The sequence below is a fragment of the Schistocerca cancellata genome, chromosome 1 (assembly GCF_023864275.1).
Source record: "Schistocerca cancellata isolate TAMUIC-IGC-003103 chromosome 1, iqSchCanc2.1, whole genome shotgun sequence".
NCBI classification, from domain to species: domain Eukaryota; kingdom Metazoa; phylum Arthropoda; class Insecta; order Orthoptera; family Acrididae; genus Schistocerca; species Schistocerca cancellata.
Genome location: NC_064626.1, coordinates 308,977,183 through 308,989,261, shown reverse-complemented (window position 1 = coordinate 308,989,261; position 12,079 = coordinate 308,977,183). Strand labels below are relative to the sequence as shown.

Here is a 12,079-nt window from a genome sequence, read left to right as displayed (position 1 = left end):
TTTCAGGTAATAGAAATAGCAGTGTACCATAAGATACTCTCTTCGCATCCGCCCTTTTTTCCTTCTTTTCCATTTATGGATGGTGCGCCAGAATATCCACTAGAGAGGCAACCACACAAGTAAAAATACGTGACAGGATTCAACGTGTTTAGTAACTCATTTGAGAACATTCGCTATCGAAATTTCAGGAGAAAATTTTAGTAATGTGTAACGTCTTTCCTGTGACGTCTTGCATTTGAGTTTACTGATGATTTTGTGACACTCTGACGTTGGAAAATTCTCTTCCTCCTCTGTTAAACTTAGTAATGATCCTAAGTGACAAAGAATCCTGGATAATAGGTTGGATGAGGATTTGTAAACTACCGCCTTCGTTAAAGAATCGCTCTTCCTTAGATGGTGCTCCAAAACTTCGATTTTCTTACAGAAGGAACTACGTAGCAAGTACTTTTCTCTACCCGAGACTATAAATACGTAGCGTTACTTTTCCGAATATCGTTACGATACAGTCATTTCGTACGTTTCAACCTGTGAGGCATACTGAACGTCAAATTGAAGTCCACTATAAAGAAAAAAGATAGGCGTATGCTTTCCAAATATGACTGAAGCTTCATTTAAAAAAAGCTGATCATGTATAGTTTTGTGCTGGATTTTATGTTTTTATAACAGTACTGAAAGTGAGAGAGTGTGACCAATGGATATACGAGGACTTTCTAAAAAGTAATGCCTCCGAATTTTTTATGCGAAAACTTTTAAAGATTTTTAAATAAAACAAACGTAATCAACATTCTACACCATTATTCTCCATGTCTACATATTTATCTCCCAACATAGTAACCCTGGCGACAAACACAATTCTCCCAACGAGAGACCAGTTTGTTGATACCGTTGTAGTAGACTGTCGGTGTCATAACCTCACCTCTGTTTGCACCGCTTCATCACTGTCAAAGTAAAGTCCTCGAAGGTGTTCCTTAGGATCCGAAAACAGATGGAAATCGAATGGAGGAAGGACGGGACCTAATGAAGGATGGTTGATGACAGCGACGCCAAAGCCTTGGATCGTTGCAGATGTCGCAGCGCTTGTGTGTGGTGTGACATTGTCACGCTGGAGGAGAGGGTGCTGCACCTGTGGACGAACTCGTCAAAATCTAAACTGGATTACAGCACGCTGTTTCTCACACGCCGACATAGTTAAGTTACACACGGCCGTGTTACACTCTACAGTTCGGAGCCGTCTAGTCACAGACATACATAGACATGAAGAAAAAAGGGGAAAAAATTACAGCCGAGGGAACTCAGCCACTTCCGTGAAGTTTTCAAGGAAAGGGATTTCAACAACAGATTAATTTCGCAAGGAGTTTCATCTAAGCCGCGAAAGCAGAAGGCCTCCGAAGAAGACACGAAGACGATTGCGTTTTTACCGTTTCGTGGCTCAGTAACAGGGAAGATTAGCCGGCACCTGGAGAAACATGAAATCGAAAAATTGTCTTCAGTTCCGCAGCAAAGATTGGCAACTAATGAAGTCTGTGAAAGACGATGTAGGCCTGAGAGCACCTGGAATATACAAAATACAGCGTGAGTGTGGGAAGTCTTATGTTGGTCGGACTATCCGCACTATTGAACAGCTCCGCATAGTACGTGAAAGGTGTTTCCGCCTACGCAATCCCGAGACGTCAGATGTAGTAGCGCATGCATTTGAAAACGGACACGAATTGCAGTCGACGATATTTCTGTTATTAAACGGACCAACGGCATTGGAGATAGCGTAATAAGTGAGCCAATAGAGGTCAAAATATCGGGTAATACCCTCAATAAAGACGCTGTATTGCAGCTGAGTACGGTCTTGGATCCTGTGATTGGGAAGTTGAAGCAAAAAATTCCCATAAATCATGGGGGTGGGCACGAGACTCACGAGAAAGACAGGCCAGGGTGCGTACGTCACAGCATGAGGCACTGCAGGTCTTACGAGTGCCAGCAGCCATCTCCGGCAGGGAGCGAGTAACTATTTCAAACGAATTTAGTAATTCTTAGCTGCGTGTTCAAATGATTGGAAGTTCTCAGTAGCACACGACAAAATTAAGACCTTTATTCAACTTAATATTGATTTCCCGTGGGCCTTACACGGAGCCGAGTGTTCACGAAGTGTGGCGGACAAGACGACTAGTGTGACGTCACAAGTTCGTTGCAGGGCCACTATAACTCGTTGGCCCTGAGTGGGCACTAGTGGCGTCACTGGCTGCGGTGCGGCTGTGTAAGTACGGCAGCGGCATTCATACAACAGTCAACCACTTGGTGGCAGAGGAGATGTCTGCCGAAAGCTCGTGGGCATTTAACCACGTGGCGCGGATTGAGACACGAGAATGTTAATAACCTTCGTTTTATTTAAAAATGTATAAAATTCTTCATTTGTGTGACCATAATGTCAGTAGTTTCTTTACAATTCTTGAAGGTATTTTTGTTCTGTCGTTGCAACTACAGAAATGCGTGATTTTTTTCACCAGACGCGTTTCGATTTATTGAGATAAAGCATCCTCAGTGGTCTGTAATTAAGTTATTTACATTTTGATTTCCTTTAAGATCGAAAAACAGTTCATTAAGAGCATGTTGATTTACAGTTACAGTGATTTTCGCTTGTTTCTCACAAACACCGGGAAATGCAGTCTGCTAGCACATCGTTGATATTTTCCTGCGTCAGACACTGACTATTTTGGTATAATGACTAATTGTTCTGCAGAACTACACATTTCTTATGTTTTTCACAGCATACTGTGTGCAAGCAAGAAAAGAAGCGAAAACAACAGTAAGTACAAATCAACTTACGAACTGTTTTTCGATCTTAAAGCGAATAAAAATGTAAATAACTTAATTACAGACCACTGTACGTCAATAAAGCGAAACGCGTCTGGTGATAAAAATCGCGCATTTTTATAGTTGCAACGACAGAACAAAAACACCCTCAAAAATGTATAAGAGTGTTCATACAAAAAATCGACGGCAATACTTTTCAGCAAGCCGTTGTACAATAGTTTAAGGCTATTCTCCAAGCAGACAAAGATGTTTTGTAGAAGTATAATTTTCGCAGATAAACAGTTCATGTGCTTCCTCTCACTTTTCTGAAGCGAGCAATAGACTATAATCAATGTCTGAGAATGGTGCAGTTGCGAAGGCGCTGTTAATTCAACGGTAAAAACGGATTAAGATAATTCCGAAATGTATAAATCTGAATAGTGTCTGTTTTGTTGAACATGTCAGATAGAACAAACGTCACTCGTGATGACGTGGCTAGCCGTCACAATTTCCCGTCCACCCTTCCCTTTCCCTTCCCTTTCCTTTCCTACATTTCCTTTTCAAAACACGATGCAAGTGGCAACATCATTGCCCCTGTAAACACACTCGACAAAATCTGGAACTACAGGAAACGGCTGAAGAGAGCTTAGCTTACCTGCCACGGCCAGCCGCCGAAAGGCGCGTTCTTTCCGCCCACGATGCGCATCTCGGGCCGCGGGAACAGCGGGGGCACGCCGCACTCTGAAACATACGGTCAACACGTGGTCACGGGTCGCGTAGCATTATCACACTGCCTGGCAAAGAGAGTGAAGCGCCAAGAAGCGGAGGATGAAATGGTTCAAATGGCTCTAAGCTCTATGGGACTTAACATCTGAGGTCATCAGCCCCCTAGACTTAGAACTACCTAAACCTAACTAACCTGAGGACATCACACGAATCCATGCCCGAGGCAGGATTCGAACCTGCGACCGTAGCAGCCGCGTGGTTCCGGACTGAAGCGCCTAGAACCGCTCGATCACAGAAGAAGCGGAGGAGGAAGAGGAAAGAAGCTTCATGGGTTGAGAGGTTGTTTGATGTTATGTGATTACAAAATCGAATCATATTTTCAAGGAACGTGGTAGTATGAGTCCTCTTTGTTAGTGTGACGTTGCACCCCGTGGCACTGGGACGGAGTTGACGTCCTAACTGGTCCCAAACGGGGCAGATCTTGGGACCTCGGTGGTTGCGACGGGAGCGCCTCAACATCATGCAGACAGTTCATGGAGGCACGTGCCATGTTAGGACGAGTATTTTCATGTAGAAACACATCGCCACGCCACTATAGCTTAAGAAGAAACACATAAAGACGCAGGATGTCCGCGACATTCCGTTGAGCCATCAGAACTTCCTCAGTCGCCAGCAGCCGTGACCTGAAATCATACCCGATGGCTCCCCACACCTTGACGCCCTGAATAATCTCCGACCAATGGTGCGTACTGACACATGTCTTATGGCTGCTTCATTTCCTATGTCAGCCAGTGTACTACACCATTCCAAGGACGAAAACAAGATGCAGCTCTGATGCATTGTAGCTAAGACGAGGGACGAAGTCGGCTGAGTGACCGTGACAAGTCCCTCACCAAGCCTCCTTCGCTGCCTCGGCGTTCTCTTGCACCGTCCCACGGATACCAAGGAAAAAACTCCTATATGCTAATATTGGGTCTGCAAAGACTTCTGTGACCACTTATTACTCTATGGAATTAATTACTCTCCTTTTTATATAGCAACTATACATTTCCTCATGATTTCTTTTGACAACCACCTTCAGATCTTATCTCCTTTACCAGAAAAAAAACGGCTGAATTTTATCACATGATATTGATAGTTCAGTTCCTAGAAGAAGATGTTTGAAAATAATTTGCGACATTTAAGTAGAAAAAATAGGATAACCTGAACGACATAAATTTAACAGACGGTCACAATTAAGGAAACATATTAAAGAACATGTACATAGATATACTTCACAATGTTTTCATTTGTTTTAAAATGCCCAATTTTGCAAAAGTTTACTAATATTAAGATAATTGAAAAGAGATTTATTAAATAATTATTAACTTATTATGTAAGATGTGACCTAGCCTCAGCACTACAGTCATTATTTTAAATAATATAGACACTGTTCCGGAGCTTCCGACGTATTATTTGGTGGCCATTGTAACGAAAAATATTTCTGAAAGCAGGAAAAATCGAAAATATCTCCGAACTTTTTCCAGGTAATTGAACCGGTGCCCTTGCCCTCCAAACAAATCTGGTAATGAAATACAGGATGTAATTACTCTGCTGCTATTGGAAACTACTACTCTTGAGTTACGAGATTTATCGTAAAATAAATGACATAAAATTGTTACGTATTTTTCCTGTGAAATTGAATTGTATTACTTGCAGACTGGAAATCATACGTCCTTCTCAAGGAATGTCTAAAGAAAACATCCCACCACTGGTCGGAGACTGGCGCAGCCGGACTAGGGAACTACCGTCCTTCGCATGCTGTCGTTAATGGCACAACACAGACGGCTATGTTTAGATTGCTTCCGTGACCGATCAGCATGTCCTGCTGATAAATGGTGTCTCCATATGTTCAGATCGGTCTGTGCTACGCCCGATTACTATGGTCGGCGAGTATGGTGGCGACCTTGGGTTCAAATGGTTCAAATGGCTCTGAACACTATGGGACTTAACATCTGAGGTCATCAGTCCCCTAGAACTTAGAACTACTTAAACCTAACTAACCTATTGACATCACACACATCCATGCCCGAGGCAAGATTCTAACCTGCGACCGTAGCAGTCGCGCTGTTCCGGACTGAAGCGCCTAGAACCGCTCGGCCACGACGGCCGGCGGTGCCCTTGGGAGACGAGCCATTCTTCCGCTGTTTCGGAGAGGCACAGCAGGGTTACTGTTGGCGTCATGATGTGGGGAGGTATCGAGGATAAGGGCAACTCGTGGCTGGTAGTCATTGAGGGGACTGCGATGGCCCCATGGTACGTCACGGACGTCCTGCTTCCTCATGTGTTTTCTCTCATGCGACAGTATAGTGGTGCCATTTTTCAGCAGGACAATGCTCTTTCAGATATGGAAGGTGTCTCTATGAAGTATCTGCATGATGTTGAAGTACTCCCACGCTCAGAAAGATTCCCAAATCTGTCCCTGATAGACCGAGCGGTTCTAGTCGCTTCAGTCACACATCCATGCCCGAGGCAGGATTCGAACTTGCGGCCGTAGCGGTCGCGCGGTTTCCAGTCTGAAGCGCCTAGAACACCTCGGCCACAGCGGCCGGCAAATGACTTACAAGTTCGTGGCGCTCTCCATCGGTAATGCTGGAATTCAGTATGGTGTTGACCCACTCTTAGTTTTGAAGACAGCTTCCACTCTCGCAGGCATACGTTCAATCAGGTGCTGGAAGGTTTCTTGGGGAATGGCAGCCCTTTCTTCACGGAGTGCTACACTGAGGAGAGGTATTGATGTCGGTGGGTGAGGCCTGGCACGATGTCGGTGTTCCAAAACATCCCAAAGGTGTTCTATAGGATTTAGGTCATGACTCTGTGTAGGCCAGTTCATTACAGGGATTTTATTGTCGTATAACCACACCGCCACAGGTCGTGCATTATGAACAGGTGCTCGACCGTGTTGAAAGATACAATCGCCGTTCCCGAATTGCTCTTCAACAGTGGGAAGCAAGAAGTTGCTTAAAACATCAATGTAGGCCTGTGTTGTGATAGTGCCAGGCAAAACAACACGGGGTGCAAGCCCCCTCCATGAAAAACACGACCACACCATAACACCACCGCCTCCGAATTTTACGGTTGGCACTACACACGCTGGCAGATGATGTTCACCGGGCACTCGCCATACTCACACCCTGCCATCGGATCGCCACACTGTGTACCGTGATTCGTCACTCCACACAACGTTTTTCCACTGTTCAGTCGTCCAATGTTTACGCTCCTTAAACCAAGCGAGGCGCCGTTTGGCATTTACCGGCGTGATGTGTGGCTTATGAACAGCCGCTCGACCATGAAATCCAAGTTTTCTCACCTCCCCCCTTACTTTCACAGTACTTGCAGTGGATCCTGATGTAGATTCGAATTCCTGTGTGATGGTCTGGATAGATGTCTGCCTATTACACACTACGACCCTCTTCAACTGTCGGCGGTCTCTGCCTCTCAAAAGACGAGGTCGGCCTGTACGCTTTTGTCCTGTACGTGTCCCTTCACGTTTCCACTTCACTATCACATCGGAAACCGTGGCCCTAGGGACGTTTAGGCGTGTGGAAATCTCGCGTATAGACGTATGACACAAGTGACACCCAATCACCTGACCGCGTTCGAAGACCGTGACTTCTGCGGAGCGCCACATTCTGCTCTCTCGCGATGTCTAGTGACTACTGAGATCTCTGATATGGAGTACCTGGCAGTAGGTGGCAGCACAGTATATGAAAAACGTATGTTTTTGGAAATTTGCGGAGACTTTTGATCACATAGTGTACATACTCTTCACATCCTGCCCGAACGAAACCATCTCCCGTTACTTGATCACGACATCTGCCCTGAGATCCACCCAACTTCCCAGCTTTAACAAACACTCTCCTTCCTCTCCATGTCAGCGCTCCTCTTTGCAGCCTCCTACCCCCTCTCCCCTTCCTCTCTTTCCAAATGCTTGGATTGAGAGCCTCCTCCGTCCATTCCATAACTTTCCAAACCTCTCCCTCCAACATTCTTCACCTACGTTGCTCTGTTTTCGTAGATACTGCCGTAAATTCACTGCGTTTTGAAAAATACAATAATATTTTCTTAATGTCTTCAACGTACAATAGCCTACTTACATAATTTTAAACACATATACATATTTTATAGGTTTATTTTTTAGAAACTACGTTCGTATATTTTATTAATGCTACCGGCCAATGCTGTAACAATAAAGTTAGAAAATGATCCCAACCATGATGAAATCTACATTACCTACAAAAAAACCTGAAGCACTCAGAAGGGAGAAGACAACGAAATGAACTTCGCGTGTTGAGTGAATATGTCATGTTATTTCAATGATTACAAAATCGAGTCGTATTTAAAAAGCACTTAGAGCGATGAACCCAAATATCAGTATGACATTGCACCCCCTCTGTCCTGGATGGTTGTACTGATTCAAAAATGGCTCTGAGCACTATGGGACTTAACATCTATGGTCATCAGTCCCCTAGAACTTAGAACTACTTAAACCTAACTAACCTAAGGACATCACACAACACCCAGTCATCACGAGGCAGAGAAAATCCCTGACCCCGCCGTGGGAAGCGAGAACGCTGTACTGATTCGTTTGGGAGGGAAGCTCTAAGGTCGTTGTATCCTCCCCTCAGGCAACCTGGCCCATAACAGTTGTAACTGGTCCTTGGTATCGTCGACACTGGCATTGGGACCAAGTTGGCCTCCGAGACGTCTGGGCACATATTCTATCAGGGACAAAATTCAAATTGCTCTGAGTACTATGGGACTCAACATCTGAGGTCATCAGTCCCCTAGAACTTAGAACTACTTAAACTTAACTAATCTAAGGACATCACACACATCCATGCCCTAGGCAGGATTCGAACCTGCGACCGTAGCAGTCACGCGGTTCCGGACTGAGCGCCTAGAACCGCTAGACCACCGCGGCCGGCCCCGGGAACCCGGGCGCGGGAAGCGAGAACGCTACCGCACGACCACGAGCTGCGGACACCCATTCGTCACTCAGTGCTCTTCAGACGGGGAAGTCCTATTCCACGGCCTGAATCCCCTTGGTTATTTTCTATGCGTATATCTACAGTCACTTGTGTATGAGACCCTGTGGATACGGAAATGGAATTAGTTGCCAGAATTGTAGCTGTCTGTGATGTGATTCGAAACACACCAGGGGTATTTGCCAGAGTGCCTCAGAATCTTGTTCGCCCATGTCATGCTTGCGTTGAGGTTGATGGCCGTCAGTTTCGGGTGTTTCTTAAGATACAGTACAAATGGTACTGTCAGTGAGAGTATTTGCAGTTAACTAATGCAAATAAAAAGGTACGCAGTAATGTGATTTTATTCCTATTCTCTCCTTAAGCTGGCTTCTTCGATCCCAGGTTGTTCAGTGAAGCGACCTCTATGTCCTGTTAAATTTATGTACGCTCTTGCGGGAACACCCTGTATATCGTCACTCAGTTTCTAGACAGTTTTTAGGGCGATATAGTGAGATACTGATCGCATATGCAAGGGAAGCGATCTTAATGAGGAACCAGCCGAGTGGTATGGAACATACTTAACGTACAGGCAACACGGGTACGACCTCAACTGACCAAAACTACACTACTGGCCATTAAAATTGCTACACCACGAAGATGACGTGATACAGACGCGAAATTTAACCGACGGAAGATGTTGTGATATGCAAATGATTAGCTTTTCAGAGCATTCACATAAGCTTGGCGGCGGTGGCGACACCTACAACGTGCTGACATGAGGAAAGTTTCCAACCGATTTATCATACACAGACAGCAGTTGACCAGCGTTGCCTGGTGAAACGTTGTTGTGATGCCTCGTGTAAGGAGGAGAAATGCGTACCATCACGTTTCCGACTTTGATAAAGGTCGGATTGTAGCCTATCGCAACTGTGGTTTATCGTATCGCGACATTGCTGCTCGCGTTCGTCCAGATCAAATGACTGTTAGCGGAATATGGACTCGGTGGGTTCAGGAGGGTAATGCGGAACGCCTTGCTCGATCCCAACGGCCTCGTCGAGATGACAGGCATCTTATCCACATGGCTGTAACGGATCGTGCAGCCACGTCTCGATCCCTGAGTCAACAGATGGGGTCGTTTGCAAGACAACAACCATCTGCACGAACAGTTCGACGACGTTTTCAGCAACATGGACTATCAACTCGGAAACCATCGCTGAGGTTACCCTTGAAGCTGCATCACAGACATGAGCGCCTGCGATGGTGTACTCAACGACAAACCCGGGTGCACGAATGGCAAAACGTCATTTTTTCGGATGAATCCAGGTTCTGTTTACAGCATCATGATGGTCGCATCCGTGTTTGGCGACATCGCGGTGAACGCACATTGGAAGCGTATATTCGTCATCGCCATACTGGCGTATCACCCGGCTTGATGGAATGGGCTGCCATTGGTTACACGTCTCGGTCATCTCTTGTTCGCATTGACGGCACTTTGAACAGTGGACGTTACATTTCAGATGTGTTACGACCCGTGGCTCTACTCTTCATTCGGTCCCTGCGAACCCTACATTTCAGCAGGGTAATGCACGACCGCATGTTGCAGGTCCTGTACGGGCCTTTTTGGATACAGATGATGTTCGACTGCTGCCCTGGCCAGCACATTCTCCAGATCTCTCACCAATTGAAAACGTCTGGTCAATGGTGGCCGAGCAACTGGCTCGTCACAATACTCTTGAGGAACTGTGGTATCGTGTTGAAGCTGCATGGGCAGCTGTACCTGTACACGCCATCCAAGCTCTGTTTGACTCAATGCCCAGACGTATCAAGGCCGTTATTACGGCCAGAGGTGGTTGTTCTGGGTTACTGATTTCTCAGGATCTATGCACCCAAATTGCGTGAAAATGTAATCACATGCCAGTTCTAGTATAATATATTTGTCCAATGAATAGCCGTTTGTCATCAGCATTTCTTCTTGGTGTAGCAATTTTAATGGCCAGTAGTGTATTTAGGAAAACCACGCATACTTACGGTAGTCTATGGTAGTTTGACAACTCTGGAACAGAGAGAAAGTAAAGAAAGAGGAGGAAAGTGAGACAACGAGCCGGCCTTGCGCACAGCGGCGGTATAACCGAAATGGAATGTGTGCCGCGACTGCCACGGTCTAGCGCCTTGCGATGGGACGGGCCGATACGGAAGTGGGAATTAAAACTGCCCGCTGTAGGGGGCGGCGGAGCGCATAACGACACGCGCTGCCGGCGATCGAAGCCCGCGCCGCGCGCTCTTCTGCCCAGGACAGCGCGTCTCGCGGAACCTGTACCCGCGCTGCGGAACGTGGCGCCTGAGCCGCATCGCGAGCAGCCGGATGTGTCCGCTGCGACTAGGGCTCTCACTGGGCGCATTTCTCCTCCCCGTGCCTCCGCTACCAGCTCCACGGGAAGCAGGAGAACTGCGTGTGCGGGGAAAACGTTGTGTGTAAAGGCGGTACTGCTCTCAGTAAAAATCAAATATTCAGGGACATCACGTGCTGATGAGCAGGTTCTCAATGCACCAAAATATATTTTGAACAGTGTAGAGATCAGTTACCTTCGACGTCTACACTGAAGTGCGGGCAACGATCTGGTGGCCGAGCGGTTCTAGGCGCTTCAGTTAGGAACCGCGCGACTGCTACGGTCGCAGGTTCGAATCCTGCCTCGGGCACGGATGTGTGTGATGTCCTTAGGTTAGTTAGGTTTAACTAGTTCTAAGTTCTAGGGAACCAACTCAAAGGAGCATGCATGGACCCGACAAATACTTGTAAGTTCCTTGCAAAAATACGGAGCAACATTGCCGCTATAGTCGTCCACAGTTGCTAAAGTTTTACTGGTGCATCATTTTGAGCACGATCTGACCTCTCGATTATGTCCCATAAATGTTGATTGGGATTCATAATCTTCGTTGATCCATTATGGACCGTGGTGGGACAAGGGCTGGCATGTAATTCTTGATGCAATAATTTACCAACAGCCGAATGTATTACAGAAATTTATTTTATAAACGACCGCGGAACGATTTGAAGTGGAACGATCATATAAAATTAATTGTTGGTAAGGCGGGTACCAGGTTGAGATTCATTGGGAGAGTCCTTAGAAAATGTAGTCCATCAACAAAGGAGGTGGCTTACAAAACACTCGTTCGACCTATACTTGAGTATTGCTCATCAGTGTGGGATCCGTACCAGATCGGGTTGACCGAGGAGATAGAGAAGATCCAAAGAAGAGCGGCGCGTTTCGTCACAGGGTTATTTGGTAAGCGTGATAGCGTTACGGAGATGTTTAGCAAACTCAAGTGGCAGACTCTGCAAGAGAGGCGCTCTGCATCGCGGTGTAGCTTGCTGTCCAGTTTTCGAGAGGGTACGTTTCTGGATGAGGTATCGAATATATTGCTTCCCCCTACTTATATCTCCCGAGGAGATCACGAATGTAAAATTAGAGAGATTAGAGCGCGCACGGAGGCTTTCAGACAGTCGTTCTTCCCGCGAACCATACGCGACTGGAAGAGGACAGGGAAGTAATGACAGTGTCACG

At 46.2% G+C, this 12,079-nt stretch overlaps 1 protein-coding gene across 1 annotated transcript in view; it reads right to left on the bottom strand.

Annotated features, from left to right (window-relative positions):
* Window positions 1-12,079, bottom strand: part of LOC126173147 (serine proteinase stubble) — a 538,296-nt gene that overhangs the window by 44,580 nt on the left and 481,637 nt on the right. Inside the window, exon 6 of the mRNA XM_049920937.1 lies at window positions 3,440-3,525. Within this exon, the coding sequence (XP_049776894.1) occupies window positions 3,440-3,525 (86 nt within the window). The remainder of the gene's footprint in view (window positions 1-3,439; window positions 3,526-12,079) is intronic.